General features: G+C 31.6%; 3 protein-coding genes across 17 annotated transcripts; all 3 read left to right on the top strand.

Moving 5' to 3' along the window:
* The first annotated feature begins 4,130 nt into the window (after positions 1-4,130).
* On the top strand, positions 4,131-6,308 carry LOC124832768 (phytolongin Phyl1.1-like). 6 transcript variants are annotated; one of them, XM_088108480.1, is made up of 4 exons: positions 4,131-4,293; positions 4,552-4,585; positions 4,809-4,827; positions 4,950-6,308. In XM_088108480.1, the coding sequence occupies exon 4, from the start codon at positions 5,148-5,150 to the stop codon at positions 5,982-5,984; it is 837 nt and encodes a 278-aa protein (XP_087964606.1). In that variant the 5' UTR covers positions 4,131-4,293; positions 4,552-4,585; positions 4,809-4,827; positions 4,950-5,147; the 3' UTR covers positions 5,985-6,308. The 6 variants fall into 6 exon arrangements, with proteins under 6 accessions (XP_087964606.1, XP_047163009.1, XP_047163007.1 ...); XM_047307053.2 differs by having other exon boundaries at positions 4,809-4,840; XM_047307051.2 differs by lacking the exon at positions 4,809-4,827.
* A 9,979-nt stretch (positions 6,309-16,287) lies between these two features.
* LOC124832760 (serine/threonine-protein kinase D6PKL1-like) lies at positions 16,288-23,481 on the top strand. 9 transcript variants are annotated; one of them, XR_015784739.1, is made up of 7 exons: positions 16,288-16,770; positions 17,649-19,443; positions 20,030-20,922; positions 21,476-21,565; positions 21,891-21,984; positions 22,402-22,450; positions 22,551-23,481. XR_015784739.1 is itself a non-coding variant. In XM_047307034.2 (3 exons), the coding sequence occupies exons 2-3, from the start codon at positions 17,798-17,800 to the stop codon at positions 20,868-20,870; spliced, it is 2,487 nt and encodes an 828-aa protein (XP_047162990.1). In that variant the 5' UTR covers positions 16,288-16,770; positions 17,649-17,797; the 3' UTR covers positions 20,871-21,149. The 9 variants fall into 9 exon arrangements, 1 of the variants encoding a protein (XP_047162990.1); XR_015784740.1 differs by having other exon boundaries at positions 21,828-21,984; XR_015784742.1 differs by lacking the exon at positions 22,402-22,450.
* A 1,106-nt stretch (positions 23,482-24,587) lies between these two features.
* On the top strand, positions 24,588-27,140 carry SSN2 (zinc finger SWIM domain protein). Of its 2 annotated transcripts, none has more exons than XM_047307037.2 (6): positions 24,588-24,745; positions 25,031-25,128; positions 25,780-25,801; positions 25,908-26,013; positions 26,607-26,714; positions 26,811-27,140. In XM_047307037.2, exons 2-6 carry the CDS (start codon positions 25,068-25,070, stop codon positions 26,910-26,912), a joined length of 399 nt encoding a protein of 132 aa, XP_047162993.1. In that variant the 5' UTR covers positions 24,588-24,745; positions 25,031-25,067; the 3' UTR covers positions 26,913-27,140. The 2 variants fall into 2 exon arrangements, with proteins under 2 accessions (XP_047162993.1, XP_087964715.1); XM_088108589.1 differs by having other exon boundaries at positions 24,603-24,745; positions 25,067-25,128.
* Positions 27,141-27,874: the final 734 nt, after the last annotated feature.

The following is a 27,874-nucleotide window of genomic DNA, read 5'->3' as shown; positions in this document are numbered from 1 at the left end:
TCATTTTAACATTATTGAACTAGTGAAGGAGAACTGTTGGTCTTTAAAAAATCATTGAAGGTAATAGTTAGGCATGGGATGTGCTTTTCAGAGAGGGTGAACTACTAAGATAATAACATGTGATCAAAAATTGGTGTCCGAAAAGATAGTTATGGAAAATCTTATCCAAATCAAATGAGGTGGTGTGAAATGTTTAATACAAGAAGATTTTTTCGGAGTAAGAAAATAATATTTCATGAAACTATATTCGTAAATGATCAAGGAGTCTTCAGAAAAGGAAATACTAGTAGTGGTGGATCCTTATAAAAGTTAATTTTGTAAGCGACTTAAGTTGACTTATGAAAAAGTGCATAAAGAAGCAAAAAAGTGACTTCTGAAAAGTTTCCCCAATACCTTATTTTTCCTCCCACGGTTACACTACTCCATTTGTTTTTTCTTATTCCAACAACATTTTCACTTTTGCTATAAGTTTCCTTGACCATACATATAGTTAGGTGGTGACAACTTGTCTTACCTCCACGATTTAAATGATGGAACTGTGTCATAACGTTGTAGTATTCAATTGTATCTCTAAATCGAGTTTTTGTGTAGACATAGGAGTTCATTTCATTTTTCCCTGGCTACACGTGCGTTACATATTTAATGTAAGTTTGGTCGGTCATTCCTTCCATTTAATCATATTTAACAAAGATGACAAAAAAATAGGCTTTCAACTCCATGTGGTCGCTCGATCAGACGTGGAATGACAAATAACCTTGGGTGAACATACAAGGTTTGTGTATTCCGATAAATTATATGCCAACGATAAGCATATGGTCGATAATCAAGTTATGCGTCCTCTCTTATCGAGACATCACCAACCATGGTTTTTTCAACCTTGGAATATGATAAGAAAGTTTTTTCAACTACCGTCAGTGAGATCCTCTGGGACGTTGTCTCTCAAACCATGGTTGGTGCGTTTTGACATTGTTGAACTACAGAAGGAACATCGTTGGTCTTTGAAAAATATTTGAGAGTAATAGTCAATTACGAATTGTGTTTTTCGGTGATGTGTGAACGACTATAATGAATAATAAGGGTGTTCACAAATCGATTTTCAAAAATATAGTTAGAGAAAATTTTATCCATAACAAATGAAGAGGTGTGAAATTTTTGTTTTAGGAAGATTTTTTCAAAGTAAGAAAATAATATTTTGTAAAACTATATATTCCTTCGCTAGTCCAATTGATTAAATCGTTTAACTCTGCTAAGTTGAACTAACAAGTATTTTTAATTCACTTTTGAATATACAAAACAACAAAGTATTTTTAAAATACAAACAAAAATGATTACTCTCTTTGAGATTATATATTTTCAATATAAAGAAAAACTGAAAACTTATAGGTAAGCTTTTCTTTTTCAAAGAGTCTAGACGAAAGTTTGAGAGAAAAACGACGGCATAAGAGTAACCAATAATAAATCTTGATGTTACCTTTTCTTTACGCAATCTTCTTTATATAAACTTCTTAAAAAAACATAAAGATGTAGTCTTTTGCTATGAGATTAAATGAAATGTTACTTTTTGTAGAAGCAAATGTGATGCTTGTGCGGATAAGACAAACAAAAGACATTAAGGAAACATAATCAAAATATTTTCATATCTCTTAATGTTGTTTTGATCTAATACAAAACTTTTGAATAAAACTTTATATCATGTTAATTTGTATAAAAAAAACACAACACAACAAACAATAGAATAATATTTAAAAAAAATAAAGATGTGAAAAAAAATTAACCAAATAAAAGCAATTACCTCAATTAAATCATACTACATGTATATCTGATTATTTTTTCCTTTTCTTACCCTCATAAAATTCGTAAATATCAAATTATTTTTTATTAAAATTCAAAAATTAAAAGTTGCCTTCATAAAGTTGATAAATATCAAATTACCTTTGCATTATTTCCTTTTTCTAATAAATTTCAAAAAATCTGAAAAAAGTTCAAGATTTAAAAAAAATTTAAGATCTAAAAATATATTTCAAATTTCGTATTTCAAAATATATACTAAAATATATTCTCAGATTTAGAAATATTTCGAATTGTGTAATCTAAAACACATTCAAAAAAATATATGATGTGTATTATGGGTTAAATTTTTTAATTTAAAAATATTCTTTGAATTTTACAATTTAAAATACATTTAAAATATTACATCTTAGAGTATGTATTTGGAAACGTAATTTTAGATATGAAAATACTTTTTTAGATTGTACCATCTAAAATTATTAATAAATGTATTTCAAAATATATTTTTCATGTTAAAAATACTTTCCAGATTACAAATCCATAATGCATTAATGTATTTTGAAATTAAAACTTCGAAAATATTTGGGGTTTATAGATTTTATGGGGGTGCAAGAAAAAAGGAAAGTGCAATAAGAAATAACCCGTACACTTTGAGTTTTCGGCCTTGGGCCACACTTTCACCAAAGCTATTTGGGCCTTCCGATCGTTTTCGGTCATCCCAAGTACAAGTATTGTTAATCTGCAGCCCCATCAGATTTCTTCCAATACCCTATTACTTCTGGAAATTATTTTTCTGAACATAATAAACAATTTTGGATTTTTATTTTGGAAAAAAATTCTTCCCTTTCTATTACAGAAAAAGTTGATGGGGTGAATGAGAAATTTGATGGGGTGTAGGAAGCAATAGTTTTACTAATATATCTTTATTTTATTATTTTCTCCAAATTTCAGGAATGTATAATACTGTATGAAGAAAGTATTGCCGTTAGTAAGGGATATTGGGCAATTTTGAATTATTGTTATTTTTATATATTTATTAACTCCAAAGCATAGAAAAAAAAATTATGTAATAAACAAGATCATAAAAACTAAATATGATAAAAAATGAAAATAAGTGAAATTAAAATAATTTTTAAACTCTAAAATATATTAATCTAAGTATTTTTTTTATCAATTAATTAAATAGACAAAAATATGTCAAGCAAATTAATTATATTTTTTATGGTTTAAATTAAAAGTATTAATGGTAATTAACCCAATTTATTAAAGAATGCATTGCTATTTTTGGAATGCTATTAAAGAATCCATCTAATTTCATTACCATGGCACTTCATATCCTATACGCGCTTTATTAAAACCACCGAAACAAAAATAGAAACGAAGAAACAATAAAGAAAAAGGACAATTTATTACTACAATTAATGAAATAATAAATAAAGTAGTTGAACGATAAAATAGAAATAGAAAAAGATGATTTTAAATTAAAATCTATTTTCTTTCAAATGATTAATTCATATACCGTTTATAAAATCTAAAGTTAAAACTGAGGATGCTCGGACATCCTAGACGATCGAGACACGAGTGACAAGGCCGACCAGTTGGGATAGATGTCTTCGAACATGATTAAGGTAAAACATTGATTAAAAATCGTTGGGTCTTGGTTGGACGGTGATTAAAACTTCGTCAGTCCAATGCTCATAACCAAAACACAAGTCAAAAGTAAGAAGTAGAGAATTTCATTAATTACGCATTTATTACAGCGCTTAACTTACCGATTAGACTATCACTGACTTTGGCATCGGAGCACCTTTAGCAGGTATACCTCCGGTTGATACAGGAGATTGAACAAGGCTTGACTGAATGAAGAAAACAGAGAGAACGTGAACTGGACGGCGTATGAAGGAAATTGTGCATGACTTAGGTGACTCGACTCTATACCGAAACAGTAATATTCTTTTTAATCATATTGAGTCTTTATTTTCAAATATTTGAAAGAGAGAAAATATTATTAATGACAAGAAAGGTCTTTTTTTTTCTAGAGGACAACTTTAGTATTATTAGCTAAATTAATACTTTTTTTAGCTTTAGTAAATGAAATAATTGATTTTTATAAAAATTAACATTTTAGAAAAAAGATATTTGAGTCTTTTTTGAATGTAGAACAAGTTTTGTGACAGGGTATTAAAAGAATCATTAATTGAAAGTAATTAAAAATGATGACCAGATTCATTCGAATACAACAAATGATAAAATAGTTAAAGTTAAATTATTATTAAAGTTTTGAATGAAATGAATAATAAATATGAGTGATTGGCAGCTTCAAAGTAAAACCAAAGAGCACAAAACATTGCATGTTAGATTCACACATTACACGGTTTTCTGCCCGTGGCATTTTCGTCTTTCTCCCTTTCTATCACTGTTCGTCTTCCTTCTCTCTTCACTTTCTCTCAGTTCTCTTATGAATCAATCTCTCATCTCCAACATCCACACATGCATCACCATTAGGTATGTTCATTCCGTGTTTCTAATTTTTTACAAGTTTCAAATTCTGAAATACTGAATCGGACTTATGCAAGACAAAGAAAAAAATGTTATACTGATTGGAATTAGTTCTAGTTCAGCTTGATTTGTGACCCCATTTTCGGGGAAAGGAAAAGGGTAGTCGTGTTATTGTTTTTATTGTTTAAAGTTTTCATTTTCTTGTGCTGTGGATCTTTGGCTTCAGTTTAAGTTTTTGAATATATTTTCCTTAACTCTTTTCAGCTGTTGTTCTGAGTGAATGCGGCTACCCTTTAAGGTATTAAATCTGTCTCTGTAAAAATAGATTAAAGTTTCTCTCTCTCTGTTTTTTTTTTTGGATTGTTGGTGTAGTAGATTTTGTGATCTGAGGGTTTGGTTATCTGAGAATTTAAGATGGGTTATGTTTTGTTTTTTCATTTGCATGTTGCTTAATGTTATTGCTTTACCGACAGTTATTCTTTTAATGATGGAATTTGTGTTTGTTTCATGTGACCGAGCAGTTTCTCAAGGCTTGTTTTGGTATTCCCTACAGGTTTTTTACTGTATAGCTGGACAGTTTCTTGCACTTTTTTTCCTGGCTTTTGCTCTTTCCTCGAGGGTTTATTGGGTTTTTCCTTTGCTGAATCTTGTTTGCCTACTAGGTTCTTCAGTCGGGATGAAACATGAAGACTTCGGTTTGATTATACTATAAGTGTATATCGGTGTTTAGCAAAGTCAAGTTAGCGTTGAGATTCAGAATAAAGAGAAGAAAAATTGGTGTAACCTTCTGATTTGTTGGCCTTGTATTGTGAAGGAGTTTGGTTGCAATACGACTAGGAATATTGTTTACTGGTTCTACGATGGATTCGATTCAAAATAAAGTTTATTACTGCTGTGTTTCTAAGGGTAACACGGTCCTCTATGTGTATAGTGGTGGAGACCTGGAAGTTGAGAAGGTTGCAGCCTTGTGCTTGGAGAGTGCTCCTCCTTTCCACAGGTGGTACTTTGAGACAATAGGTAAAAGGACTTACGGGTTTTTTATGGAAGATGGGTATGTTTACTTTGCAATTATTGATAAAGGTCTTGGTAACTCGGTGGTTCTTCGGTTTCTGGAGCATGTTAGAGATGAATTCAAAAAGCTGGCTAGAAAAGGTTCCAGAGGAATTTTGCCAAACATGAACTCAACTCACTTTCAGGAAAAGTTGGTTCCTGTCATTCGCAGTCTGATTACTTCATTGGAGAGTGTTTCTCATGGTAGTAGTAATTGGAGAGATGGCACTTCCAATTCTTTTCAAGTGGATCTGTCTCCATCACCAAGTAGTTTGAATGGACAAATTGAAGGTGCTAGTTCAACAAAAGCCCCATTATTGGGAAAATCTAACAAGCCGGATAAGAAGAAAGTAAAGGATCATGTGATTGCCATGACAGATGTTGAGTTGGAGGAGCATCGAAAATCTACAGATAGAGGAGCAAGGGCTGATTCAGGCAATCTGGAAGGTTTACGCCAAGGTGGTGCAGGTTCATCAGTTGCTTTGCAAAAGGACATGGGTTCAATGAGAATAAGATCAGCCCCTCAAAATATTCGGAAGAAATGGTGGCGCCAAGTACGCATTGTTTTAGCTATTGATGCAGCTGTGTGTATAATATTATTTGTCATCTGGTTAGTAATATGTCATGGTGTATCCTGCATACGATAGAATTTGAACTTCTTGCTTGACTGAATTTGAATCACTATCATATGGAACTTGATGTTTTCCCGGTATGATCTGATCGGCAACAGAAATTGGTTATGTCGATGGAGCACAAAGATGGAAGTTACAGACTGGTCATGTTGATTAGATCAGTAGTGCTATTTGCAGGCTCATGCTTCTTTTCACCTGTATGTAGGCAATTTAATTTGTCGACTCTACTGTATAGTTTCATTGCTTCTAGTCATATGTACTTGTATATGAATTTTGCGAAGATTTTAAAGGGTCTTGATTGGCCTGTTTCTATAGATTTTTTTTGACTGGTTTTTAATATAGAGATGACCAATATTCTGAAATCTCAAGTTCTATATGCAGAATAACTCTGTCTCCAAAATGTTTTAGATATGTTCGGACCACCATTTATGGCTTAGATATTGTTGCTCGCTCATAAAATATATTCTTTTAAGGTATATATGTCTAAATAAGTAATGGAGTTCGGAACCGCAAGCCGTAAATTAGTAGTTAAAGAAAGTATATGGAATTAGAGATCATTAAATATGTCACAGAAATGTATAGCTGATGTTGCGAACAAGGAATTATTCAAAATAGCTTGCTCCACTTCAGTTAGTGGGTTCTATGTAAGTTTTGCCTAATAGTGAAGAGAGTCTTTGACAGTGGATTGGGAAGTGTTGCTAACATTTCTCTTCTGAAAAAAAAAATGAGTAAAAAGAGCTGTTAATGGTTTATCTATCCACTACGCAAGGAGCTCCTCCGTTAAAGGGGTATGAGATGTGCTTAGCAGTTAACTGTAAGTTGCAAATAATTTAAGACATTTGTCTTGAAAAAGGAGTATGATTTAAAATTCTCACACTAGTACCCAGGCATGGATATGTAAAGTTGTAGCAGTGTATAAGAGCAAACAATGATAAATGTCCACCCCATAATGGCTTCGGGTGGAAAAAAGGGAGGTAGGAAGAGAAAACAAGGTTCGATAGTTAAAGTGATGGGTGCTTTTATGGAAAAAGAAGGAATACGTGAGAAGAAAAGGCAGTAAAAGTGGGATGGAATGGAAGAGAAAGTGTATTTTGAGTATTTTTCCCATTAAGTGAGGTTGCGATTGTCTTCCTAGAGATTCAATTGTTTGCCTAGAAATTCAGTTTAATCTTAGAATTTTTGCAGTTGATGCAAATCTCTACATCATGAAACAAAGGAATAAAGAAATGGACGAATTGGTCTGGCACACTCATGCTTGCTTGAGTGGTCATTTGCAAAATAATGATACTTTTTCCCCTTTTTTCTTTACTCACACTATATTTGTAGCCCCTTTGTTGTATAGTTGAAGTGGATCAACTTGCTTGTGTAGTTGAGAAATTTGTTTTATTTTCCCCAGAGCTAAAACTTATTGATAAAGTCAAACCTGTTGCTTGTGCCATTACCATTACCAACTTAAGGCCATACTTGTAGCTCTGGAAATGTTTCTTTATTTTCTTTTATGTTTACATGGTTTTTCTCACCTTTTACTTCTCTGTTGTAAAACGTTTCCATGTAAAAATAAATCAATAAAGTTGCCATTAATTCTAGGAAGACCTCATAGATAGATAAAAATTTAACACATGAAGTTGAACCGATTTGATTCGTATTGTCCATATATATACCGGGAATGTTGTCATGTATGCAAATGATAGAAGGAAAATTTATAAGATGGATTGAACATTTTACATTTACCATTTTGTTTAACCACTCTCTTAGCAGAGTTGGTTATGTTATGCCTTTGAAGAAGTCTCGATTACTTGTGAACTTTTTTTGACTACAAGTTAAAATACTTTTTTTAGTGTTTTTTTTGTGGCTTCTTATGTCACATAAGAAGGATTCAAAGATTCAGAAATTTCGAGTCTGTGACCTGTCAGAGAATCAGTATTATCTTTTCATTATCATGACATCAATAAATTGACTTGGTTCATAAAAACTCAATTGTGGTGTCATGTACCCTACGTTGAGTTGGCCAGCTTAAATGTACTTTTCATGTCAAAGTTTTAGTTTATCTTCTTTCTATTGCTTTTTTTTGTATCATAAAACTTAAATCCAAAATCTGGAATCTCTTTTAAAGGGAGATTTACTCAGAACTCCCCACATTCTTTTCAAATGAAAACTACCAGTAAAAATGGTATGGATGCTGTAGAAACAGAGTTAGGAGTACAATGTTGTACGCTTTTTTTCGTTAAAAATTCTAGTACTAGATATGATGTCCATATTTGATTATATTTTATATGTTTTATAATCTTTGAAATATTCTTTAATGTTTTTAATGAATTGGATGAAACGTCTTTAGAAAATTTATTCTGTTGACTTGTTCGCTAAAAAGATGAAGTCAAATTACAGAAATTGGTTTGATGGCTGGAGCTGTGCTTACTGTATTGGTTGTACTATTTCCTTGTCACATTCAATAAGTTAGGTATCCAATGTTGGTGAAATTATTTATGCACAATAACTCTACTATTGATCTGGCTAAAATGAAGATATTAAGATCAAGATCTATGTTTATTTTAAAAAATATTTGTTATCAGTTTATATAAAGTAAAAACTTCACACACACACGTATAGATTCATACCTTGGATTGGATTTGGGTAAATTTATTATCTAACTTGATCAACATTACAGCCAAAATAGTGAAACATGCATTGGTTTCACATTTATGCATATCAACTTTTAAGAATCTTCTTCACTGTATTGAAGCCTTTCATGGGGAAACAATTTGCTTCATTCCTTCTTGAGAGTAACTATCTTTCTTTCATCTTTTCCAACAGTTCTTTTTATCTTCACAAACTCAAAGTGATTTATGGAGTCATTTTTTAACTTATGTTGGGTTAAGAATAGGTTAAACTTCTTTTACCATTGTCTTAGCAAACTACTAAATCTCTTTTTTTTTCTCAGAGAACACACATTAGGTGTTCTTGTTATAATAATATTATAAAACCATTTGTTTAGTTGATACATTATTTATACATTATATTGATTAATTAAGATAATAAATATTTTTATCTCAAAATGAAACTTTGCTTTGTTAACTTCATATGGAAGGCTTCAGAGGAATGAAAGGATTTACTTTTAGAACATATTTCAATTACAATATATAGGATTCGTATGTACTTCAATTCTTTGGTAGCATCTTGAATAATATTAATGTCAACAGCTCAAGACACATTTGTATTAATGTAAAGTTTCAAACTTACCCCTACTTATGATGTTGGTGTTAAAAGTTGCATCCATAAAGCTATCTTCCCTTATCTTTTACTTAAGTATTTCTAATCTTTTTTTGTTTTTCAAATGGATTAACTTTAAAAATCAATATAGAATGTTTCATTGAAAAATATGCTATTTGTTGATGGGAAAATGTCAAAATTTAAAATTTCTTTATAGATAACATTTTTTTTAACAAAAGCTATATTGCTGTTATGAACATTACACACTTGTACCAGAAGGTACATTTATTTTACACCAAAAGGCACATTAATTAATATAATATCTTATATGTAATGTAAACCTCTGTTAAAAGTTTATTTTTTTATGGTACAAAAGGGAAAGAAACTCTGAATTCGTATAGTAACTATATTAAATATTTTTGTAAAAAAACTTAAACAAAACTGTTTTCATTAAAAATAACTGTGCTGACTGAAAAAAAATTAAGGACTGAGATTTGGAGTGTGAATTTTACATGTTCTGTGTAAGTAAATTCACAAGTATATTATGTCTTTCCGACAAATTTCATCATAATAAGAAAAAGAACTTTTCATTTCAAGGAGACCATCATATCAGTCTCACATCAGTGATGATAGATTTTGAAGAATTTGAACAAAAACTGCACTGTTCATTTACCTGCATGAAGAAGAGCTTTGTGTAGAAAAACAACACCTTTGTCAACATCAACTTTAAATAAAAATAGGAACAAAAACAAATTTTCAGTTTTTTCTGTCAAATTTTATTATTACTGTGCACAGGGTTTTTGGATACACAGTAGGTAATGTTTTTTTTGGCTCAAGTTAATCTATAGAAACTGCACCAGTATATACATATATTCACATTCTTCACTTGAACAAGTGCTAAAAAACCTTGTGACACAGTTGCTTGTTATAATTAGCAGACTAAATTGTTGACCATGCAAAGTAAACACCATCATGATGCATGTTGTAAACAGTTGAAAAAGAAATTTCAATTAGGTTTTATTTTGTGCTTGAATGAGGTGCTAATAGGTTGGCACTTTGTCTGGTCTTGTTGGAGTAGTTGTTGGAGTGAGGAGTGCTGAAATGAAAGAGAAGACAAGAGTGAGACATGAACTTGGTCCCCTCCAAATGAGTAATGAAAACTGAGACTTCCAAATTCCATATATCTGTCACATGGAAGGTAGCTCTTAGTAATTTCCATCATAATTCACACACAGATAAATCTTATAGTTTCCATGTCTTGTTTACAAGATGCTTTACCTCACTCAATCATGTAGCCACCATTTATGCATATAATGCACATCACATATTATTCTGTAATGTTAAATTTCATACCTCAATTGGGTATCAACTTGTGTAAACTAAGTTATAAATTGCCACCACTTATGATGAGAATGTATCTCCTATTGGTTAACCAAACTAGGGTTCTAGCCCTCATCCCCACATTTTATGGAGTTAAGACAAAATCATGAAGTTAGGTTTTGGCTATATGATGAAATTTTGAGCCAAGATATATCTTAAAAGTTTGGATCTTTTGGCTTGATTGTGTGACTGATCTAGGTTTGAATTGAACTTAAAATTTTCTCATAAAGTCCTTCATGTTATGAATATTTTAAAATGTATTGCATATAAAATATTTTATTATTTGATACTATAATAAAAATACAATAAAATATTTCCTTGTAGAATAATTAATCAAAAAAGTATATTATCTTAAAAAAGCTAATCATTGCCTCAAATGAAGATCAATTGTAGATCATGAAAGTATAATTAAGACCACCTCATCCATTTCCATATGAGATGATGAGCACTACAAGCATGTTCATAACTTTCTTTGTTAAGTCTTCCTTTCTTCCATCTTTATCTTTTCTTCTTCTTCATAAAGAAAGAAAAAAGAAGTTCTTTTGTATTATTGGTATGGTTAATTTTCTTTATTCGAGTTAGCTATAACTTTCTTTCTGCTTGGTTGGTCTTATTTACTAGCAATGTATCATTATTACATATTCAAGTAAAAGCATATAAAAGGGGTTCTTTTTTTTCTTGCTTTGGCTCTATATGGTTTCAAGTTCATTAATCTTTCTTCACAAAAATGCAACAGGTGGCAAACAAGGACCAAGGTTTTACTAAATTCTCGTGTGTCGTTACCTTTACATCACATGCATTACTCCTTTTTCCATTAATGAACTTTATTTCTTGGGCTAACTAATTAATCTTCCCTAGAGTGTCAATTCCACGTGAAATCGCTCATAATTTAATGCATTTGATATAAAAAAAACAACATTAAATACGACTCAAATCAATACCATAAGATATCAATAAACTATACCAAAAAGAAGTGTGAATTATAACATCTCCAAATACATCATTTGCTTAGGATATATTACTACTACTAAAGTCAAAAAGTACAGCGGTTATTTTTATTCATATTTAATGATTTACGAATTAAAATATATACAAACAAAATAAAAAAGAGTAGACTTTTTATCTCAATTTTAAACTAAGTTCACTAAAATTATAAAAATACTATCGTGTTTTGATATGTTTCGGTTTCTTATAAATGAAATTGGCGTTAAAACTTCATTCTACACTCGTATAATACAATTCATTTTTTTTAGTATAAACATTATAGAGTAAGGTTGACAAATGGTTATGTTTTTTTTTTCTTTTCTAAATTTGGATTTATATATATAAGAAAGAATATTTGTTGAGAAAGTAAAGTTTGTAAGAGGTAAGAAAAAGAAAGGAGAAAAAGAAAGTGATGCAATTGCTCCCTATATTCAAACAAACCATGCAAATTTGTTCCTCTGAATTGTCCAAAGTTATCAGAAAAGTATTGTGAGCAGATCCTAGGAGACACTTGGTCCACCAACCCTTTGGCCAATTAATAAATCACACACACATACATCTCACAAAATACCCCTCCACGTCAGCATTTTTAAATTATAAAAACAATACAAGTGGACCAATAACTATTAGACACGTCACATTCTCAAAAAAATTGTCCCCATGAGTTCTCAAAGTATTGTTTTCCTTACAAAATTTACTCTCATCTAATAAATGTACATGTTGTTACATAATCGAATTACACTATTCAATATATATATATATCTATTTTATTTTTATTTGTATCTCTTTTTTTTTTTATAGTGGTAATGTCTTCTATCACTCTGTTCGAGTAGGACTTTCCTACTTGATCAAATTAATCTTTAGTCAAAAAATTTACAAAACCATCCCAACACTTAAATCAACGGTGTAATTACTCTCCCCGCATAATTATGTAATTTTCTAATTGAAAAAACTAATAAATACATTTAATTTTAGTTTTTAAATTATATTATTTAAACTAAAACATGCAAATACAAATATGTGTTTTATATTTATTTAATATTTATACTAATACACCAATAATAATAATAATAATTATTATTATTATTATTATTGTTATTTATAAAAAAAAATTATTGTTTCATATTCTAAAGTACAATTTATTTGAATACATTAAATTAAAAGTTATAAATCACAAAAACAATGATATAAAAGCTTTATGTAAAAATTTATAAAATTATGTTTTAAAATTAATAATGAAACTCGATTATTTTAATAATAAAATGTTTAGATATAAATATAAATTTCATAAACAAATTTCGTTATTTTAAAAATGTTATCTTTTTAGAAATAATTTTTTTAGAGATTTCTCACTTACCGAGACCATAAGTTTACTCTTGACGACGAGTTTTTCAAGATCAATCCATCCATTTCTTAAATTGAGTAAGTTGATTTTTTGTCATTCTTTAGGTCCAACTTATCTTGGTTGCGCGTGTGAGTGTATTATGCTTGCATGTGTTTTTTTAATCATCTATACCAGTCTTTGTTCGATCAGTGATCATAATGATATGTCTGAATCATTTTTGTGATGTTTTTATATGTAGATAAAACATCATGTAGAGTTAAATGTGTTGTGATTTTCTTATGGTTTTGCACTATTTTTCTAAGGTGAAGGAAACTAATTATATTGCTTGTATATTGCCAATAATTTGATCAATTTGCGAATTGGAATTTGGTGATTTGATACGTGAAATTTGAGTACTTGGCATGACTTGGCCGGTTATGCATTTAGTTTGTTGTCTTTATTGAATGTAATGCAGTATGATGTGATATGTGTAACTAATTGTGAAAACTATGTTTTTACTTGATTTAAAATGTTTGTGTGAAGTCTTTGAATTGGGTAAAATGGCACTACCTAAGTTAGAGATTTGAAATTTGAAAGTATTATGATGTCAGTAAGTAAAAATTTACTTAAAAGTGCTAAATTACACAATCCAAAGCTTAAAAATGGGTGTTTATGTGAACTCAGATGGTGATGGGCACCACTAATAGCTTTATGCGCCACTAAGACAATGGCTCCTCTAAGTTGACTCTTGTTGGTAAGGGTTCTTCTCGTTGGGTGACACCAAAGTCAGAGAGCTCACTAACTTGGTGAAGCTGGTCGTCAATAAGGATCGTTAGACGTTAGAAAATAAATTAAAATCTGGGAGTTCTAAGGGTCCTCTTGCTGGGCACCACTTAGTTGAAGTTGAACGCTATTCGAGGGACCTCTTTGTTTGAGTAGTGTTGAGCATAGTAAGTGGCGTTGGATAGTATCTGAGTGACTTTCAATTTATTTTCTAAACTTCTTAATGGGTTATTTGAGGTATATCTTTGTGTAGATATTTTTTTATTGATGTTATGAATGTCTGAAATCTATTGAGCCATGGTTTGTGAAGATGAATGAACTTTTCAAGGAAAAAATCCTATGAATCATATTCTTTAAGTTGTGCATTAAAGTAGGAACTCATATAGGAAGTTATCTTGATACTCTACTAGTCATTCAAACTCACACAGAGGAGAATGAGCTGGGGTTGAGAGCAGTAGGAGGTCATGATCAAGAGAACTTTTTGAAGTCCTAATGACTGCATGAGATTAATCTTGTGGGTGGAGAGTATCCATCACAAGTGCTAAAACTTCCTTGTGGTCTAACATTAATGAATTTTATTTAGATACTTAAGTTAAAGGAGTCTTTTTTCACATAACTAGTGTTCTAAGACTGTATTATTAGCTTGGTTTATCAATCTTATTTGTTTAATGATTCTATGATAAATTATTTGTACATTAGTTTATCATTTCTTTTGCTTGTATTTTTTTTAATGATCATCTTTATAATATGAACAAATGAGAAAATCGGAGTCGAGCTACCTCTATAAAGAACTGATAGTGCAGTTATGTAATGTAGATATAAAGAACTCTTTTAAAAAACTCACTTTATGTTTTATTTAAAATTTTCTTAGTTTTTTTTTTAAAAAATGTTTGAAATAATTGTAACAATATTCTCGAGTTTCTAAATTATCTATCCTTACTTTATTAATTACGTATTTCACTTAATAATTTATACTATTAATTAAAATGTTACACGTCCTACTAAACACATTTAATAGTTTATTCTTAGTTAAATAAGCAAAACATCTAACTTACTAGCCCAAATCCAATCCAAAAATCAGAGACAAGATTTGACCTAATTATTTTATGATTTGTTTGTTTGTCAGTGGAAAAAGATGAAGCATTTATGCTATGATTACACTTCACAAATTTAGGAAAAAATATTAAACAGTGGTGCCCTAACATTAATTCATGGGTCCCATTCAAACAACAATCCCAACCTTTATGCCCTACAACTTCTACACTATGTCCATAAATATCCGTAGAATTCATTTTTCACTCAAATTATTACAATAAATTTAACTAATATACTGCCAAATTTTCTTCAAAATATATGTTTTTTAAAACTCTACACAATTATCTATAGAAGAATTAAATTAAATTTGTTAATCTTTTTAATACTAAATTATCACTAAGAACACATTTGATAACCAAATTAGTCACTTATCCTAAATTAAGTATTAATGAGTTTCTTTTTATGGATTGAGATTTATCCTCGTAATTAGAAAGAAATATTGTTAAAATAAGTTAGTCAATATTTTAAAGAGAAATTAATCATCACTAAGCCTAGTTTTACACCAATAACACAATTGTAAAAATAAAAATAAAAATTGTTAGTCTAAAAAGTGTAGTTTAACACTATCGCATCTAAGAAATATAGCAAAAAATTATTACAAAAATCTTAGAAGTATAATTTATTTATTGTTTTTGACACCAATCGCGCATGTAAAAAATATAGAAAAAAAATAATAATACAAAAATCTTAGAAGTATAATATTGTTATACTTATGTCATTAAACTACACTATCAATTGATAATGATGCATGATTGATTATTGTGATAGCAATCATATAGCTTCTGTAATACTTTTTTACAAAATTATGAATACAGTATAAAATAACTGATAATTATTTTATAAAATAATACTTGGTCAATTATTTTACAATTCATGTAGCTTCTATAATAGTATATTCACTATAACAAATATCGTTATATTATAATTTATTTTTAGTATGATAAAAAATCATAATCTTACTTATTATAATTTCTTAATTAAAGTAACCAACCAAACACGTTTCTGAGCATGTAATAATTATTATAAAAAAATAACATTAATATATAATTAATCATCAAAAGATATTTATTATCTTTTACTTTTTGTTTTATAAAATAAAAAATTAATAATATTTTTTAATAAATTGACTATTGCTAAAAACTAAATACACACTTAATTGTATTATTTATAGAATTATATAATTCAAATAAGACCACTCAAATAATTAAAATTGTAATAAAACTATAACTTTTTTATTATACTAAAAATAAAATATAATAACACTTATTTAATGAACTAATTATCCTTAAATTTAACTTGTTTCTAAAATCGTACACATATTAGTCATTAAATGTATCAATAATACATCAATTATTTATTGTTGTTAAGTTTTATGAATTATTTAACTATGATGTTAAGAACTAATTTATTATGGCAAAAAATATAATTATGTTAATCTAAAAAATGTAATTAACACGAAAACACGTATGTTTTTTTTCCTACAATAATCTGGGAGAATGAAAATAGCAGATATACATAAACAGAGAATAAACATTACGCGTTTGGAATGCTCTCATTCACCGTCGTGTGTATAATGTATTTGTCTCTGCAACACAACACCATGTGTTGTTGTTGTGTACACCACACACACAACATAACATAAATCATAGTAAATGTTTTTTTTTTTTTGTTTTTTTGTTTTTGCAGCATTAGATTGCAGAGAAAAGGGAGGGAGTAGTAGCAGTAGGTGGTAGGAGGTGTAGTTAATAGCAATAGGAACAGCAATTGTTGCCACTGTCACACTGCTCTTTCTGCCCTCTCACCCTTCTCGTGATTACCCTTTCAACCTTTTCTGTTTTCTCTTTCCTCTTTCACCATATTCACCCTTTTGCCTTTTCCTTCCTTCTCTCTCTCTTTCAACTTCAAACTTCAAACCCTAGCCATACCATTGGCATGCTCTTTCTCTTTCGGTTGCTTTTCATGTATTACGCTTTTGGGTCTTACAATTCCCTTCATACCGCTTTTTTTGGGATTTTGGAGCTGTTTCAGGTGATGTTTTTCACTTTTTTGTTGTTTGTTTCGTTAATTCATGTTGGCATGGTTTTTTTGTTCCAGATTTTGTTTTGGTTTTCTGGTTGGTTGGACTATGTTTGCTTGATTTTGCAGTAGACTCTTTTTCTTCCCATGAATGATGGTTTTTCAATTTGATTGTGTTTTTTTTTGTAATGCTTTAACTTCTGTTTTAGTGTTTTAGCTCCTCTTTTAATTTTGATCCACGGGGAGTATAATTGGTAAATGTATTTATTTGTTTCATGGATTATACTTTTATTTTTGTTTTTGAATTCTCTCTTTGATTGAGCTTCCTTCTTGTCCACCTGGCTTTGAATCCAAGGATTTTTCTAGCTCTAATTGTGGTACTAATTCCATGTACTGGGTTGCGAGTCTTGATCTTTCCTTTTTCCCTTGATATCAATTCTAACGTGTTTACCGTTCTTATAAAATCAAGAAAAGTATAGCACTTCCACATTCACATATTCAAACACAAAATCTGAACAAAAAGGTGCTCCATGCTTGCTCTCCTCCATTATGGATGTAAATGCTTATGGTGGCCCAAGATGGGAGTGGAGGAAGAAATTAATTGTCTCCTTTTAAAGTTCAGTAATAAAAATGTATTGGACTTTCAAATTGCAAGGATGGCTTAGGAGAGTGAAATGTGGGGTGAAAATCCACTTCTGTTTTTCTGACAATTTGGTGTTCAAATGAATTATGCATGTGTCTATTATCTTTCCCTGCCTTTGTAGCTAAATACATTGTTTCCCAAACTTGTGATGGAATTCATAGATAAATAATGGCCTTAGTGTAAATCTCTTCATTTGTTCCGTTGTTATTGTCTTGACCTATCTGCAATATCAATGTTAAAATTTCAGGTTTGGATGCCGAGAGTTATGACTGAAGAGAAATTTGGAGGTGCCCTTTGCGGTTTTGTACTTCTGTGCCATCATCTGTGACTTATCTTTGAAATTGGGCTAAAGCTGAGTTCTCCTATTTTTATCTGTCAACTTGTCATCTATCAAATATGGATACCTGTGGTAGTACATGTGAGATAGTGGAATCAAGGGAAGAAATAATATCTGAGATTAAAATGGTTGACAAACCTGAGAGTAGTTATGGTCACAAATCAGGAAAAAGGTATTCGATTGAGAATGATATTAATCAGCTTTTCCAGGCTATTGATATTAAAAGTTCATCAAGAAGTCACAGTTCATCACGTTTACAAAAGAATGCTCTTAAAAGGCCAATAAAAGTCACTTCATCTCAGGCATCAGGAATTGGCATCTCAGAGCCTGTAAGTTTGAAGCAGGCACTTAGAGGGTTGTGCATCTCTCAGGCCTCAGAAATGGCTGCTTTGAAAAGATTGTCTAAGCCATGCAGTTCATCTAGAGCATCAGAGGCTGGCACCATCAAAAGGTTGTACACAGCGGTGGTAGATGAGGGGAAAGGGAACTTGGTAGAAATTTCTCTAGTGCCAGAGATATCTACTGCACCTTGTAATAAATTGCCCAGTGTAACTACATCAAGTTCAATTGATCATTGTACTAGTCCTTTGGTTGATGCTACAAAACCAAAAGAAATGATGATTGGATTTTCATCCCAAGATCAGATTGTTCCTCTGCCTTTAGAGGTTGAGGGTTACAAACCAGTCATGGACATTGGAACACCAATACTTGCAAATTTGTCACCAGTTGCCTCTGCTAGTGAAGTGGTGCCAGAGGTTCTAAGGGATCCTGCTTCCTTAAGCAAAGCTTCTCTTATTTCTTCAATGCCAGGTAAGGGGCAGGAAGCAAATTTACTTCCTGCATCTTGTCCACCTAGCTCTAGCGCTGGCAATGGAGGGGATAAATCTACAAGCAGTAGTACATGTTTGTCAAAGCCAATATTCAATAACTTGAATTTCCTTAAGAAAAAGGTAAAGCAGGATTTTAGTTCTTCCTCAAGTTGCTCCACTCCATGTACAAGTAATTTGGACAAGGAGGTTGGAAATTCTGATTTGAAGCACGGAGTGAAAGAAAATGAGAAATTGTCTCCAAGCTGTTCAAATCATAGCATTGAAGTTAACTCAATTAGTGTTGGTACGGATTCAAGCAAATCTGGTTTCAGCTTGAACTGCAACAAGAGAACTAAGTTTCTGGTGACCAAAGTTGATGAGAAATCAAGATCAAAGGAAAAGGGTGAGTTCTCTCAAAGTTCAAAAAGTAGCATTGGAGAGTATAGTAGTAGCACAAGCATCAGTGAGGAAAGCAGTCTAAGTGGTTCCAGCCGTGGTGGCCACAGACCTCACATGTCAAAACATATGAGATGGGAAGCTATCCGAGTTGTTCAGCAGCAACATGGTAATTTAAATTTGAAGCACTTTAAGCTGCTAAAGAGGCTTGGTAGTGGGGACATTGGAACTGTTTACCTTGCGGAATTAATTGGTACAAGCTGCCTTTTTGCACTCAAAGTGATGGACAATGAATTTTTGTCAAGTCGGAAGAAGATGTTCAGGGCCCAAACTGAGAGAGAGATCCTTCAGATGCTAGATCATCCATTTCTTCCTACACTGTACTCCCATATTGCAACAGATAAGCTCTCTTGCTTGGTTATGGAGTATTGTCCAGGAGGAGATCTGCATGTGCTGCGACAGAGGCAGTCATACAAGAGTTTCTCGGAACAAGCAACTAGGTAGGAGTTGTGAACTTTTCCATTCCTTCGTGACTAGAAAATATATTTTGAAATTCAATCGTGCCTGGATTTGTATATTATTGTTTTTAAATTCAATCAGTGTCTGGGTAGAGCAAGTTCATATTTTGTTAACCCAAGGTAATTTTTATGTTCGAGTCCAGTAGACCTTTATGGTAATTTGTTCATTGCAGCATTTATTTCTTAGTCCGGCTAGCATTTTATGTTTGATGCTATGCACTGAACTAGAAAATCTAGTTTAAATTTTTGGAAAATGGAAGTGAGGTAACCTTGATGAATGAAATTTAAAGAGAACAGATGCATGTGCGCACAAATTGGTTGGGTGGTTTAGTTGACAACTATAGAATTCCCCAAGAGAACTGAATCAAAGAGAAGTGTTTAAAATTAACTTGATTGATGTACCAAAATATGTTTTGTTTAGGCTGCAACTCAATAAGACGCAGATTAAGTGTAAATGTGTATTGTCTCATTTTCACTTTACCAGAAACAGATTCCTGTGTTTCAATGCATGGCAAGTTGACAAATTTTTCATCCGTTCTTCAATATAGTCATGGCATCACATTTGCAGGTTTTATGTTGCTGAGGTTCTTCTTGCCCTGGAGTATTTGCATATGCTGGGAGTTGTGTACCGAGACCTAAAGCCGGAAAATATCCTAGTGCGAGAAGATGGTCATATTATGCTGACAGATTTTGATTTGTCACTCAGATGTTCTGTCAATCCAATGTTAGTCAAGTCATCTTCACCTGACACAGATGCCACGAAGAAGACCTGTTCTGAAGCTAGCTGCATAGACCCTTTCTGTCTCCAGCCAGATTGGCAAGTTTCGTGCTTTACTCCCATTCTATTATCTGCTGGAGCAAAATCCCGAAAGATGAAGTCTGACATAGCTTCTCATGTTGGTCCACTGCCACAGCTTGTAGTGGAGCCTACCAGTGCACGGTCTAACTCCTTTGTTGGAACCTATGAATATCTTGCTCCGGAGATCATCAAGGGTGAGGGTCATGGGAGTGCAGTAGACTGGTGGACTTTTGGTATTCTTTTGTTTGAGCTTTTATATGGTAAGACTCCATTCAAGGGCCAATCAAATGAGGACACATTAGCCAATGTTGTGTCACAATGCCTAAAGTTCCCTGGTGCTCCAATAGTCAGTTTTCATGCCAGAGATTTGATCAAAGGGTTGTTGATAAAGGATCCTGAAAATCGATTAGGTTCTGTAAAAGGTGCTGCTGAAATAAAGCAGCACCCGTTTTTTGAAGGTCTCAATTGGGCTCTAATACGGTGTGCGGCACCACCAGAGCTCCCCAAGTTTCGGGATTTTGGAACAAGTGCTCCATCTATGGCTGCAAATAAGGAGAATGCAAATGATTTAGAGGATATAGAAGATTGTGAAGAGTTTGAGCTGTTTTAGTTACTCGGTCCCTTCCAACCCCAGTTTCCTTTTTCGTTTCTCTTTATGAGGGGTAGGAAGTTGAATTGAACTTGACTTGGTTTCAAAACCCAATCTCATCCATATAACATTTAGTATAGCTTATAGCAGAAATGTAATCCAAACCATGTAACAAATAGATAGATTAGTATATGTTTATACTGTACTAGAAGTTTCAAATCGGTAAAGGAAAAAAAGGATTTCTTTGGTTTGTCTGCCTCTATATGATATTATCAATGGATATTTCATTCCCTTTTTGCATTTTCCTTCATGGTTGAAACATTCCCAAACTCCTTTATCTCTAGGTTTTTTTCAATACTCTCTGGTTAGTTGCACACTTTTACAGTTAATTAGTTACAGTACATACGCAAAAGTAATTTATAAATGGAAGCCATTCAAGTTTGTTACTGGCTTTTGCAATTTAGCAATTCCGTGAGATAAGTTTCATTTATCGGCCAATGCAGAAATGTAGATATGCATAACAGTGGCAGGGCTGGTTTTCTTATGTTGGTGATTTTGAGTTAGTTTTATGTGATATGTAGTATTATACCTTTATGAATTGGTTGTCTTATTCTTGTTGTATGCAGTGGTGGGTGTTTTCTTGATTTAAAGCACAGATTGGAGATGTTGGCATTCAATACATGCAAATTTCCAGTGACTGCCAGCTTTGGAAAAGGGTCAGTATATGAAGTTGACCAGCTTTGGACCATAATTTTCTATCTAGGATCTGATTGGATAAATTTCTCCATAAATATCTTTAGCAGAAAAAAAATAAGACAAAAAACTTCTCCATTAGCTAAAACTAGCTTAAGGGTAAGCCAATTTGTAGAAACAACTTCATTTAACTTATCCCAAATTAAATATTTAACTTGTGTATAGAGTGTTTTTAACTTACGGAGAAATTTACTTTACATTTTATTTCTTATTCTCTTCTTCTAGAAGTGTGAATGAAGAAACTCAACTGAACATGCCCCTAGTTTGATGTGAACACTGATGATACAGGATAACTGATGTGCCCATCACGTAACACACATGACCATGCCGAAGTCCATAACAGTTACTGGTCAGGATGATGGATAGCACAGGTTTGCAAAAGGTAAATTATAACTATTGGTTGGTTCAACTTGTAGATAAAAGCAAAACATTTCGGTATAGCTATTGGCCAAAGCCATGATGTGCATGAACTAGAGTTGGAATGCTCTGTGCAAGTCATGGCTGCCGAAGGTATATTTGGTATATCAAATTATTTTGTTAAGATTGTCATGTATTGACTTGTACAGTGTAATTCCCTGAGGCTGAAATTACATATAAAACAAAATCATTGTCATTTAAGCAATTTATACACGGTTCCCCGTTGATTTTACTTTTCCTTTGTTTTGTGACTTATAAAAGTATTTTTTCTGCGATTGCATTACATATATCTATGCACGTATGTAAGACCAGATTGTTTTCATAGTTTTAAACTCTTCTAACTTGACTCTCTCCCTGAATACCACTTGATCTTATCCAAAAGGCTGAAAAAGGTGTTTTATTACTTCCTGAATCAAGTGGAGCATCATCTGGTATGTTTTTTTGCTTCCTGCCTTTTCTTGTAATGTTTTGAATCTTTGGTACCTATCTTTTTATGTACTCCGGTGGTGCTTGGGTTGCATGAACTTGCAGATACCAGAGGATCATTGTTGAACAATAATTAGAACCAGTGAATGAACATATACAGAAGGAATCTTGATCACTTAAACATCCAGAAGATCTAATTCTACTGGGGCAAATAATATCAATGTTGAACCACTTCCATTAAAGTTAAAATCAATCCCAGGTACGCATGGTGTGGTACTTTTTGTAGAATGGACTAGTAAAAGTGGGCAACTTTTTTTGACCCTTTTATGTTTGGGTTATATACCTCGGAATTGTTGTTAAACTGATCACATTTCAAATTGAAAGGGGCAGACTTATACACATACATACACACAGTTTTATTCTCTCTTTCTCTTTTTAGTCACATTGAATGATGGAACGTCTCAGAATATTTTGCTGAATATCAGTGTGGCAGCTATGCATATCTTATTTTGAGCTGTTACCTCCATTGTACCTTTATCTGTGTTTTGTTGTCATGCAGATGTTAAATCACTTGTTTTGGGACGTAACAGTTTTTTTCATTACAGACTTAGTGTGACACTGAAGTTGATTCTGTGATTTTGGTGTCACTGCCATTCTTGCTTTAATTAATCAATAGTTTACAAGAAAGAAGAGCATGGATGCAAGGTGTTGAAGTAATTTAGCTGCAGATTTCCATCCAAATTAAACCATTACTTCATATCAATTTCACCAACAACCTTCCATTGAGCATGTGTTCAATTTGTCAGAGAATATCCATAGATTCATTTCGTTGAGTTTTGTCATATCAATTCTGTAATATTCCCATGCATGGAAATGACAGTGCAAGAAGTGTTACAGAGCATTCACTAGGACAAAGGACAATCAATTGACATGCACATGCTGAGAAATGTGCTTATAAAACTTAGATCAAACAACATATTTCTGATTATCCTGAAGTATTGGAAAATATATAATTTTTAAAATATAGTTTAATATCTATGCTTTCAGTCAAATGTGATCAAAGTCTTCCTAATATTGGTTAAGTGGTAAGGCCTTGTGTTGAATAGTCCAGGATTCAAATATATGTGATATCATTTTTAGTATGAGATAAGTTGTAGACAAGCTCTTTGTACTTTTATATTAATAAAATTTATCGTTAAACTTTTTAAAATTATAGATTTAGTCTTTTATTTTTTTAAAATAAAAAAATATTAAAAACTGAATTACATTCTCGTTTTTAATATAAGAATAAAATTCGCTGGTACAAAAATATTAGACTTTTTAACATGTTTTACCAAAACTTTTAAATGGTTTAAATATGTTATGAATTACTAAAAAGTATTATCTTGTCTTATTTGTCTTCACAATTTTTTTATTTTTTGCTTTCAAATTCCCGACATTTCCTTAGTATTCTTTATTTTTAGTTTTTATCATTAATTATAACGAAAGTTTTAATTGAGATAATTAAGAATTTGAACTTTTTTAATGAAAGATGACGTGTAAAATATAACTATAGTCCCAGGACATTTAATTTAACATGACAATTCTAACCCACCTATCATATGTCAATTTAAAAATTAAGATGATTAAATTATTTCTAAGTACATTAACTAAGCAATGTAGTTATTATTTCATAAATAAGATAATTTTGGCTTAATTGTACATTTTTGTCATTGAAGCTTCACACTCTAGAATATTTAACCATTCAAGTTTCATTTTGTGAATGTAGAATAAAGTGATCATCGCTTGTGCGACAAAGTGAATGCCAAAATGATGGAATTATTTAAACCAAGTATATTTTAGTTATAAATATTAAAAAAAGAATGCTAAAAAAATATAAATGATTTAAAAATAACATTTTTTACATATGATAAAACTAAATATAATGATATTTTATGTAAAACCTTCATCTCTTCTCTCACACACTCTCAAAGCATCTCTTTCTCCTCGAATTCTTCCTCTTCTAAAATAATACATACAATAAAAAAATTGTATATAAATTTCCAACGTTCTTAATATATTTTAATAAATATAATAATTAAAACTTTAAATGAAAATCATTAACATATTTAGAATAAATTATTAATATCATAATTATTATTCTTACATATATGCATATTATATATATTTGACTTTTTAAAACTCAGCAGACCCTTTTCTTCTCTCTCACCAACTACTCTCCGTCGTCAAGCGTGGTGGTTATGTGAGGCGCGCGGCCAATTCACTCACCGAAACATGACGTCCTCCTCCGGCGCCAGCAGGTACACGGCCTTTTCGCCGTCGCCCTTCGCTCCTTCCTCTCTTTCTCTTTATTACTCTCTCTATATGTACATATGTGTGTGGATTGCAATGGAAGTGTGGCATTATTTGATTGAATGGGGATGGAGTAAGGAAGAGAAAGGGTTTGGTTTAGTTTGGTTGGGTTTTTGTTTCATTACTAAGGTAAGGTTTCTTCTTTTCTTCTGTTCATTAATAATTCTTGTAATAATCAAATTAATACCATTTTGTTTTATTGTTGTATGTTGATTGATTACTCAAAATCACAGATTGGTATATTCTCAGTAACCAATTGTTAGTAACAGAATGAGTGCAAGCTGCTTGGTAGCAGAGACAATATGGAAGGAAATTGAGTCTACACACAAAGGTGAGTAACTTTATTACTTTATATACTTTCAATCAAGGTTTTTAATTGTGGCTGCAGCTTACCAATCCTTGATATTACCGAAAATTGTGTATAATGATATCTCAATATGCAGTGAAACTCAATAAACCTTGCCCTTGTGGTTGCAATTGTGGTTGTGGTTGGGGTAGTGGTTTCGTAGCAATCCTAGAAATGCTGTTAATGCAGCCACAATTACAGTCACAATCCTGTCACTTGTTATGGGGCTTTCCCCTAATATGAGTGTTTATCATAGGTTTGGTTGTCACTGTTTTGGAAAGGGCTATCCATAAAGAGAGGGTTTCTACCAACAAGGAAATTGAAGGAAGTGTCACTTGGTAAAATGTTTTATAATGAAACTTATCGGAACCTCAACTCTCAAGGGTGACACTCTGATGGGGAATTGGGTATTATGAGATGTCTAAGTCTTGTATTGACAAGTATGAGATGCTTGTGGAATTTTTAAGCACTTAGTTCTCTTCTCGTAATTACTAGTTTTTAAACGCGGATACCCAGACACTTGGGTGCTCATCAATTGTGGCTGTATATCTGAAATTATGGGGTTGGATGGTTTTTTAAAACCTTACTTTGAAGTATTGATTTGTGACCCAAGACCATCTTATTTTCATGTTGCAGTGAATGATGATCAACTTTGGACGTTAGTCAATTGCTTCCCATTCCTTTATGTTCTTTTGAAATCATTATTGCCCCGCATTGTGTTTCTATTGAAGTTGTGTTTTGGTCTTTATGCAACATGAAACCAGTTTGCATTTCTTGTTTGGCAAGAACTTCGAGGGAGCCACTAGAATTGTTGACCAAAGAGGTGTCAACAAGATATCTGCTCATCCCAGTGGAAGGTTTATCTTTCAGGTTTAACCTTCCCACCTCTCTTCTATTGCCTTGAATGGGTCAAATTTTACTTAAAATTCAGATACATGATTTAAAAAATGAGTATTTTCTCACCCCACATGCCAGTAGGAAAGAAAGAGATAGGAAGAATAAAAGGGATAAATCTAATGAGTAATGTATAAGGGAAGATGGAAATGTAAAAAGATGTAAGGTGGTTGTAGCATTTGAGATGTGAAAAAATAGAGTTGAAAGGATTGTATAAGCTATAAGTTGACAAAACAATATATATATATATATATATATATATATATATATATATATATATATGTCCCTATTTTAAATATATGTAAAAACTTTTAGTGTTTGCTTGACAATATTGAGACTTAATGGGAAAGCGGTTGTTGTACAACTAAAGTGGCACAACATTGTTGTCCTCTTTGATTCTTTGAGGATATTTTTGAGATACATGTATATGAAAAAAGATAAAAGTAAAAGATAGAGAATGGATACTGTCAATTATTTCATGTCAAGTAAAAAATGTTTTGACTTTTGTGAATCTAAAGAACCATTCATTTATTTGATATGGATCATGCATTCTTTATTCCCTTGTTTAGGTTACAGGAGAATCCCGAAGAAAAGACCAATATCTCTGTTTTGCAGAGAATTTTTGTGCTTGTCATTCTTTCTTCTATGATGTCGTCAACAGAGGAGAACAACTTTGTGTACGGCCATATACATGTTTCATCATCTTCAGTTGACTATAAAGATTAATATTATTCTAATTCTCAAATATACAATGTGCATTGTGTGTGTTCCAGTGTAAACATCAGTTAGCTGCAAGACTTGCTGCATCTTTGGGATCATATGCTGAAGTTAACGTGTCTGATGAGGAGCTAGCTCTGTTACTATCCAGAATATAGCCCTTGCTTTGTAGATTAACGCTTTATAATTTATTTAATAATGATTTCATAGAGCAAGGAACATATCATCTTTAGATTTAGTTAATATGTATTACATGGGCAAAAGAAAGAACATCTTATCCGTAAAAAAGTGTGTTTAGATGGGCAAAAGCAACAATAGATGAAGCACTAAAAGCCATTTGTGGTTTTCTTTCTTTTTAATAAACTAACCCATACAAGCTTTCAAAATTTGTTTGATTGAGATTGGAATGAACCAAATAATTTCTGAAGCGAGTGTTTTTAGTAAGAGAAACATCAGGTTATTCCAAATTTCCAATGAACTGAGTGTTTGCAAGTTTTCTTAGGAAAATTGTTCTGAGTTTAGCTTAAATATTGTGATAATAATGTAAAGTTGTTTTAATATAACGGTTAATTAGTTTTGAAAGAGTGGATCTACATCGTGCTTGATGCATTTTTTTTGGGAATTTTGTTGATAAGGAAATCAGTAGAGAAATGCTTGCAATGCACGCTTTTAAACACATTATCATCTATTAACTAAAATTTATTTAAAATCACAATGTCGTGGGGTCTCTAATTATGAGCTCCACTCAGCTGGATTTGACCACTCTAAAGTGAGGGAATGCACTGTAGAAGTGACGAAAATATACTTAAGAGGATTAAGTGAAATAATATGTATTAATTAGAAACCGAGTATTGACTTTAATTAGATTTAGATTTTTTTTATCATTTTATCACAATTTTAAACCATTGATTTTCTGATAACATATTGTAAGTTGCATTTTTATCTAAAGTCAAGTGCACTTTTATCCATAAATTTTCATCAACGATAGTGTATAAGTCTTGTAGAAAGTGTGTTGCTTGCCTTCAAATTTAGCAGGGAGTTGAGTTCTCTTAAATACATTATTTGCTAACCTGTATCATAGAAAATTTAAATTTCTTTTGCCCTTAACGGTTGTTAAATG

Source organism: Vigna umbellata, chromosome 3 (genome assembly GCF_029865625.1).
Source record: "Vigna umbellata cultivar VRB3 chromosome 3, Vumbellata_1.0, whole genome shotgun sequence".
Classification (NCBI taxonomy): Eukaryota; Viridiplantae; Streptophyta; class Magnoliopsida; order Fabales; family Fabaceae; genus Vigna; species Vigna umbellata.
This window is presented reverse-complemented; position numbering and strand designations above follow the sequence as displayed.